Source organism: Tarenaya hassleriana, unplaced genomic scaffold (genome assembly GCF_000463585.1).
Source record: "Tarenaya hassleriana unplaced genomic scaffold, ASM46358v1 Cleome96, whole genome shotgun sequence".
NCBI classification, from domain to species: domain Eukaryota; kingdom Viridiplantae; phylum Streptophyta; class Magnoliopsida; order Brassicales; family Cleomaceae; genus Tarenaya; species Tarenaya hassleriana.
This window is the reverse complement of record NW_010972002.1, coordinates 85,387-93,990: the sequence shown is the minus strand read 5'-3', so window position 1 is coordinate 93,990 and position 8,604 is coordinate 85,387. Positions and strand designations below refer to the sequence as shown.

Genomic DNA, 8,604 nt, shown 5'->3' with positions numbered 1-8,604 from the left:
CCCCCCCCCCCCCCCCAATTTCCTTGTTCTCTCATATGCTCCATTGTACCAGGTCCTTTCGAGGGTTTTCCACTTTTCGTTGTCTTACCTCATCTCTTCTTCCCGGAACCGATGGTGAGGAGCTCGAAGCTCCTAAGGGCATCATCACACCCAGGAGGCTTTGTGGCCCCAGCAGCAGCAGCAGCACGGGTGAACAATGATGACTTGGATTCATAGCCTGGTTGAAGCCGGTGGGTTGTGGAGACACGACCACCGCTCGGAAACAGCCTGCTTGATCGGTTGTCGCTAGGCTCACCAGATGAGCCAGGTCTACCACTTGACATTACAGCCCTTTTCGACGTGCTCCCATTTCGAGACGAGGAACGTGGTCTTTCAGACTCATGCTGCATACGCAACGGAAACATCATTTTCAAACACTTCATGTTGTCAAGAGAGAATTTTTTCACAATCGGATCATTGATAGACAATTTCAGGAATGAATGACAGTTGCAGCCTTGTTAGAATTCAGACAACCTTGAAAGTCTCTAATCATCTCCTCATCCATATTTGAGAACTATAGAGATTTTAGACGTTTATTGAAACACCCATGATGCATAATATGGGACGGAACAGCCGGAGCAGGAAAAGAACTAACCACTTCCTTAGAAGAGGGTATATCATCTGTAGATCTATGTCTAGGGCGGTCACGCTGAACACCATGGCTTGTAACATTTCGTCTGGTGGTGCACGCCTCAACCGCACCCGAGAAACTCTCTCGGAGATCCTGTCCGACTAAACAGAACACGAAATCAGGCTGTGAAAATTTTTAATCTTCTATAATTTCAGAACAATGTGTTATAAGATCTCTGGACATTATATAGATTTTGGAATTCTATAAGGTGAAACATATAAATAACGTAAAAAAAGGGAGAAATTCTCCAAGTGTTTTTGACATCCAAACGTATCAACATGGATTCTCAAAATCGACAAGAAGTCAACAATTTTTATCAGCAGTTTCAAGACCAAAGGACATGAAGGATAACATACCTGCAGGCTTTTCAGCTCTTTCTGCAGATGGCCTTGGATTAGGCTGTGGGAAACAAGAGAGACACAATAATAGTAAGATGAGATTTCAATATGGTTCTTCAGATGCTGATCCAAAAGGAGAACTAACCCTTTGCCTCGAACTAGAGCCAATCTGAGGATACTTCAAGATTGTCCAATCAAATACATAGTCGAACTGATAAACTGCAAGTATTTATGAATGTAAGTAAAACTATGGGCGGTCTCACCGGAAAGATTCTTACTTGAAGGCAATAAAACAGCATCAAACACCAGAAAGAAGTTTCTAACCTTCCCGAATGAAAAGATCCCTGAAAAGTCTTTTCAGATATGAATAATCTGGTTTGTCCTCAAACCTCAATGACCGGCAGTAATGGAAATAGGATGTAAACTCTGACGGAAATGACTTGCAAAGAATCTGAAAGCAGTGAAACCATTTGTTTTCAAAATTAATAGAAGCGATGAAATGATATTCAAATAAAGATCTACGGAATGTAAACAAGAATGTACCTCTACAGGAGTAAGCATCTTCTTCTCACTAATCTTGTCATATTTCTGCTTCTTGGTACCAGCTTTCAGGCCTTGCCATGGAAGACTGAGACAGGAGAAGACATTAAAAAAAACTAGTTTAATGACTTCCTGTTTGTTTACAAAATTACCACCAAACAGGTAAGAAAATCATTTTCCTACCTTCCTCTTAGAAAATACATCAGCACATAACCAAGTGACTCCAGATCATCTCTTCTGCTTTGCTCTGTAAGCAAATACAATAGATGGTTCAACATATCGACACGAGTCTGTTTTTCATACACATTAGAAACAAAACCCACTGCAATGTACGATCTGAAAATAGTCCTTACCAATCCCAAGGTGTGTGTTGACACTTGCATACCGAGCCGTTCCCGTAAGATTCTTGTTTTCCCTGTTAGAAAATTCAGTTACTTCTTATTAAGCACCCTTGAAAGGAGAGTGCACAAAGGAAAGGCTCAAGAACAGGTGCTGAGTTCAGTTGCAAAGGCTGAGAACAATTTTTTTTCCTTGAATCAAGCATAAATCTTGATTTACAATTATGTTCCCCACTTGCTCTAAATGTATAAAAGGGTGGTCAAATCCAGGCGAATACATATGAAAGTTCAGGAGATATGCCAATGCAGCAGTGTACATCAGATTGCGAAAACAAGACATAAAGAACACAAGTAGAAATATCCCAATGAGTTTCCATTTCTCACCTGTATGGTATATGTTTGTGTGTCTGAAGATCTTTATACTTTTTAGCAAGGCCATAGTCGATGATGTACACCTGATGTTCAAATTACAATATGTTCAACTAGAATTCTTTAATAATTATCATGCACTAAGAATTAGGTCAAGACCAACGCTAGTAAAAACCTGGTTTGCTTTGCGGCCAAGGCCCATCAAAAAGTTGTCAGGCTTAATATCGCGGTGAAGAAATCCCCGAGAATGCATGTACTCAACTCTGTTTATCTGCATTTATAGAAGATTGAAGATTATTCAAATAGTATAGGCCATAACAGTGTTTTCAGTCATCAATCTGACAAGCCACACAGATCAAGGGCATACTTACCAACTGGTCAGCAAGCATCAAGACAGTTTTCAAAGAAAACTTCCGATTGCAGTAATTGAATAGGTCCTCCAAGCTTGGACCAAGAAGGTCAATTACCATACAATTATAATCACCCTCGACCCCGTACCATTTGAGATGAGGAATACCCGCTGATCAGAAGAAAACAGAGGATCCAAGTCAATGAAAGATGTCAATGATGCGTATAATAGATTCACCAGATAGACATACAATAGAAACGCTAGAGAAAAAGACGAAGAAACAAACTCACTCCCTCCTTGAAGAAGCGTGTATATTTTCGATTCATAGTGAAGTTGAGGATGCCTGGTCTTCACAGATTCCTACCAACAAGAACATCTCCTTGCTTTAGAACTAAGAGCCACAAAAGCTAAATTCAGATACAGTCATAAAGCTTGAAACTTTGAAGATTCAGCGTTCACAATTGAAACACTTTATACACTTTTATCTCCAGGTGCCAGAGAATCGATTTCTTTTAGAAAAGAAAACAAAAATCAGTATGTAGAATGCCCCTCATTACAAATGTCTAACCACAAGAAAAATCAGCATCAAAGCAAAATATGTGCATATATTGTGGAGAAATCCCACAAAATTGAAACAAAAATGATGAGAAATTGGGGAGATATCATGCCGTAAATTAAATAAATTATGCATGAAAATTTGATTAAATTCATATTATACCAACTTAGCAGCAACTTCTTCTCCAGTTTGGATGTTAACACCTGAAAAACACATTAAAAATGATGAAATCGCAGTCAGATTTACTCCAAAACCCATTAAGAACCCTATTATCAGTTGATTAATCAAGTGTTCATACCTAAATATAGTTCACCGAACGATCCACTACCGATCTTTCTACCCAACTTAAACTTTCCGCCGATCACGCGATCCATCGCCCGATTCCGATTGAAAAACTACGACTTGCGAAGAATCTGAAACCGGAATCCGATTCACCGGCGAGAATTGCCCAATAATCTGTCCATCTCTAGAATTCGGCTGGACACGATGACCCTGATCCGGTAAAATCCCATCCCTCCCCAGTCTGACAAAGCTAAACCCTAGTAGCTAGAACAGCAAATGAAGCAATACCAAGATCGAATTCTACATGAAGTAGAAACGAAGTAACCGGAGAGTAGCTGAACCTAAAACAAGACCCAAGTGGCGACTTTCTCGGGAAAAAGGCTCAGGACTTCCGAGAAAGAAAACGTGAGTCTGCTAACTTTTTTCTGAGGGAAAAAGAAAGAACCCATAAGAAGAATCAAGCAATAACGACTTTCGGCGAAGAGAATTTGGGGAAACGGAATCGGGTTGGGCAGATTCGATATTCGGATCTGGGTTTAAAGGACAATGAGAGGATTTTCTCAGGAAAATTTTGGAGATTCTCGAAGAAAAGGGAGGAAAATAAAGGAGAAGTGGAAATGGACGATGACCGATGTCGAGGATTCTAAGAAAGACACAGATCAGAGCGAAGAAGACGAGCTTGACGGATATTATCTGAATCTTTTATTATTAGTTATTTATCATTTCTCAATATTCCTTTACGTGGAATTAAAAAAAAAAAAAAGTAAAAAATAATAATAATCTTAGCTAATTGTGTCTAATTTTAACACATATAACGTCTTAAACAAAATTATATATTATTATTATAAGGTTTTTATAATATTTAAATAAAAAGGTTATGAATTATTGGATGCCTAACCTTACTCCATTAGTCCACTTGTCACACTCAATGTCTTCCTGTCGGTTAGGCAACCATACAATATGCTTCCGATCAATATAACTTTTTTACATGATCATTTAAATATTCTAAACTGTTATGCATTACACAAATTGGGCATTCGATGTGTCAAAGACTAAGCAACATTTAAATATTTTAATTGAATATTTACATTTACAGGCAGCATACCATTTCGCGAACGGGAAATACGTTCGATGCTAATGTCAAAAATGCAAGAATATAAAATGTAAAATTATTTATAAATACGTTTAGCCTACTCGGAAATATATTTGAAAAAAAGAATACCCAAACCAAGTATTTTACCAGCCAAAATCATCTATCTATCTATTTATAAATATATATACATACATATATATATATATAAGAAAAATGAATGCAATGCTGCCTATATCGATATATCTGCTTCTCTACCAAATCATACAATAAACATAATAGAATGTAATGAAAAAAAAAAAAGAACAAAGAACGGGGTGTGTGCTTCCTTGATGTTCTGTCTCTGTGCACTTCATTCCATATCTCTGAGGCTTCCACTCGTCAACCACATCTTCTTCTGGACAATGAATATGACATCATCATGGTCCGAGTCCGAGGCTGTCTTGGTCGCCACTTCTTCCCAATGCAATGCCCTGAGCCGCTTCTTCACAAACTCCACGACGAACCCTTTGTCGTGGATGATTATGAATCCGGTGGGTCGGAGCATCCGGTCCATCTCCATCAGCAAATCCTCCCTGCTGCATCCTTTCTTCCCGATATCCGAAATGATATCCCGGGCATGGAGTAGATCGTAGGTTCTCGGGTACGTAGAAAACGCTTCGCACCTGCAAATACGTTACAAGAAATCCATTTTCAGCTAACCCACATTCTCGAGTTTCTTGATCACAGTTCATATTTCCGAATCTTATGGAGAAATAGTTTAGATTTTGAGATACTGTGGGAAAAACACAGACGCCCTTCTCTATGCTTCTGTCAAGATAATGAATGATATGTAAGTGTAGATAGTAATGGAAGACAGGACACTGACCAGTTATGGACAGAACCGATTAAGCCTCTGTCATATATAAGCTTAAGCGTGTTAGGACCATCCGCTGGAACGACGTTCATTACCCATACGTCTTTGTCTTTCAGAGCAGCAGCAAACGAAGCCATGTTCGCTTTCATGTCCATGATGTTTCTCAGAGTCTCTGGTTTGATTCTTGGATTAAGTAGATCCCAATAATTATCCACTCTCTGTCTCCATATTTCCTGTAAGCATATGCATAATCAAAGATTACAAGTATGTGAAAATGGCGATAGACAAACAAAGTTATAGATGGGCCTTTATATACCATATCCTTTTCAAACATGTCACTTGAGTAGCCGAAATCAGTGAGCCGAGGAGGAGGAGAGGTCAAACGAGCCGGCCATGGTGCCAATCCACTTCCCTTTGTTCCGTGGTCATCTGGAAGAAACCGAATAAGTTCCGTTAAGCATATTCACCATATATGTATATATATACAGTTACTTGAAATCAAGGGCGAGTTTTTAAAACTCACGGTCAGAGTAGGAGTGATGCAGGCTTCCATGGCTACACCCCACACAGAATCCGGGTCGTCGTCAGAACGGCAAAGAGGAGGTTGAGTTCCGGGTTCTCTTTCCAAATAACAATCGTTTGTTAAAGGCTTCTGCCAAATCACGGTCTGATTCCTCTTGGCTGCAATCTTCCAACACATACGGCTAACGAGATCGCTCATTTCTCTCCATATCCTGAGATCCTCTTCATCTTGTGCATAAGCTTCTGGAGATGAATATGCGAAATAGCCGCCTGGTCTCAGCAACCTGTCTAGCTCGAGAAGAAGAATCCCGTCCCTTTGAAGCCAATCGATTCTGCAACGAGAACAGTGAGCAAGTTCGAACGATCGGCTCGGGTATGGAAGCCTCTTTGTCCCGAGAACACCGAGATAGGCAGGGATTCCTCTCTCGAGGGCAAACTGGATTTGGTTCTGATGCACATCGTTCGGTGCTAAGGACATTGCTATGATATCTGATGAGAGAAGGTAACCTCCAAAGCTAGCAACTCCACACCCGACATCAAGAACTGTCCTCAATCTTCCTCCGTTGTTCAAAAAGTCATTCGGGAAGTTGAGCATCTGACAGAACAGAATTCCGAGAATACTATAAGAAAAGGAAACAAAGAACCGTATAAGAACGGTTGTACATGAAATCAAGAACCCGCCTTACATTTGCAATGGACGCGATATATTTATCAGCCCCATAGTGAAAATGGGTGCCACCACCGGGAAAAATGATTTTTTCTCCTTTGACAACCATCCAGTTTTGGTCAGACTTCTCATGTGCAAGATGGGTATGAGGTATGTTCGCTTTCCAAACTTCGTCTCTGCTTTTCGGTCATTTAATTGGAACCTATAAAAACACATTGATACGGCAGAGAAAACAGCTTCATAAAATCCCGACAAGATACTGACCATATCGACAGAGCTAGAGAAAAATTACAAAACCTTATATCCTGGTGGAGGAGGAATCAAGCAATTGAACCGTCTTTCGGGAGGAGGGCAATGACGTTCATAGTGTTCCATCAAAGACAAGTCCAGCTTCAATCTCATTTGGTATATGAGATTCCTGTCTAAGCAAGGAATAAGTTCTGAATGCCGATCATCACAAACCTTAACAGATTGAAAAACAAACAACATTATAATATCACCCACCACAAAAACATAACCAGACATAAGTAAAGATTGGGAATTGAACAGAAACACAGAAGCAAACGTTTTAAAACAAAAACTCACAGGAAAACTTCCGGGTATGAACCCATCATCGTTTCCATCTTCGATACCATCTTCTTCCCCACCCAAACCAAGTTTCCTCCCATATTCGAGAGCCGAGGTTCCCTGGTTAGAGGAGCCAAAGTATATATACACAAAAACAAGTAATGCCACCACGATGAAAACCAAGGCGATCACCCGTTTCTTCTGCCCTTCATCTGATGATCTTCCCCTCATTGCCTTTGTGGATTAGATGACTTCAAATAAAATGTCCTCATTTCAAAACAGTTTGATATGAACTCTCTTCTGCCTTACGCAAGAAGGGGAACGATATCAGTTAGGATACAAAACTATGAACTGTAAGAACGCAAAGCATGAAATAAAAAGCTAAGAACTTGTCACCAAATTATGAAATAATCTGCCACTCAATTCAAATTCAAAAGGCATTTTTGTCCCACTTAACGCATCAGATATGGGTCTGTACAGTAATAATTAGACCATGACGTTTCCATTGCGTATCTGAAACTTTGCCAAAAGAAGCACATGAACAGTTTGTTTCCTTAAGCATCCGATCACAGATCTGATCTAAGAAACCACCTCATGAGCCGAATCTAATCCAATCCAATCCGTACAGTCCGAAATGAGCCGAAGTCTCTGATCAAAATGGCAGGACAGAACAAAACAGAATCGAATCGAACTAGAAACAAACCTATGATCGAAACGGTTCGACAAAGTCCCAGCATCAAGTAAAAGCCACAGACAATCGAGGAATCTTACGGACACCCAGAGAAACGCAAATGATGGACAGTTAATCTCGCATGGAACGAGCAACTAATCACTCGAGCAATCAATCCATCATACGACAAGCAAAAACGCATTAACTGCCACACGAGACATAACCGAAAATCATCCGTAAACGCTTGAGATACCGCCCAAATCGAGAAACAGAGAGAATCCCAGAAACATAAAGAGGTAGAGAGAATCCGAAACGAAGAGGAACTCACCAAGTAGCTCCTAGATTCGCAATAGATAAAAGCACAGAGGCATGGAGAGGAACAGAGAGGGAGAGAGAGAAATCAACGAGAGAGAGATTTGGATCTAATAAATTCTGGGGTAGCTAGGATACTGTCTACATCACGAACAGGAAGAACCTTCTCTCCATTCCTAATCGGTATAAATGGCAATGGAAACCGCACGCGGCAGCAAGACTGCAAGTGAGAGAGTTCCTTCGAGGTCGTTAAATCCCATCCCATCCAATCCGTACGGTTTTCATGGAACCATGTTCCATAAACTGTCCGAAATGAGCCGAAGCCCATTCAACTTAAATGGCCCAAAAGAAGCCCATAAAATTTCGAAATAAAGAAATCGATACTTTGTTCGGTCAAGATCGTGACACGTGTCACGCATCGAGTTGATGAGTTGGGTATGAAACTATGCCCGAGGAAGATGGGGGGGGGGGGGGAGAA

The 8,604-nt window shown here is 40.3% G+C and overlaps 1 protein-coding gene and 1 pseudogene across 2 annotated transcripts; both read right to left on the bottom strand.

The window, feature by feature from the left end:
* Positions 1 to 6: 6 nt before the first annotated feature.
* LOC104804757 (casein kinase 1-like protein 10) lies at positions 7 to 4,135 on the bottom strand. 2 transcript variants are annotated; one of them, XM_010529101.2, is made up of 14 exons: positions 3,459 to 4,134; positions 3,323 to 3,363; positions 2,895 to 2,964; positions 2,627 to 2,775; positions 2,431 to 2,526; positions 2,271 to 2,341; positions 1,902 to 1,963; positions 1,732 to 1,795; positions 1,552 to 1,636; positions 1,333 to 1,459; positions 1,154 to 1,227; positions 1,027 to 1,069; positions 635 to 771; positions 7 to 383 (listed from the first exon to the last, which is right to left on the bottom strand). In XM_010529101.2, the coding sequence occupies exons 1-14, from the start codon at positions 3,532 to 3,534 to the stop codon at positions 90 to 92; spliced, it is 1,389 nt and encodes a 462-aa protein (XP_010527403.1). In that variant the 5' UTR covers positions 3,535 to 4,134; the 3' UTR covers positions 7 to 89. The 2 variants fall into 2 exon arrangements, with proteins under 2 accessions (XP_010527403.1, XP_010527404.1); XM_010529102.2 differs by lacking the exon at positions 7 to 383 and having other exon boundaries at positions 641 to 763; positions 3,459 to 4,135.
* Positions 4,136 to 4,740: 605 nt separating this feature from the next.
* On the bottom strand, positions 4,741 to 8,376 carry LOC104804756 (annotated as a pseudogene).
* Between the last annotated feature and the right edge of the window lie 228 nt (positions 8,377 to 8,604).

What these genes read in the sequence shown, in the direction of transcription:
- LOC104804757 (XM_010529101.2), bottom strand. Translation starts at nt 3,534, where the DNA reads ATGGATCGCGTGATCGGCGGAAAGTTTAAGTTGGGTAGAAAGATCGGT. An exon ending in TGATGCTTGCTGACCAGTTG is followed by an intron (nt 2,527 to 2,626) that starts GTAAGTATGCCC and finishes CTATAAATGCAG; the next exon opens with ATAAACAGAGTTGAGTACAT. An exon ending in CACAAACATATACCATACAG is followed by an intron (nt 1,964 to 2,270) that starts GTGAGAAATGGA and finishes ATTTTCTAACAG; the next exon opens with GGAAAACAAGAATCTTACGG.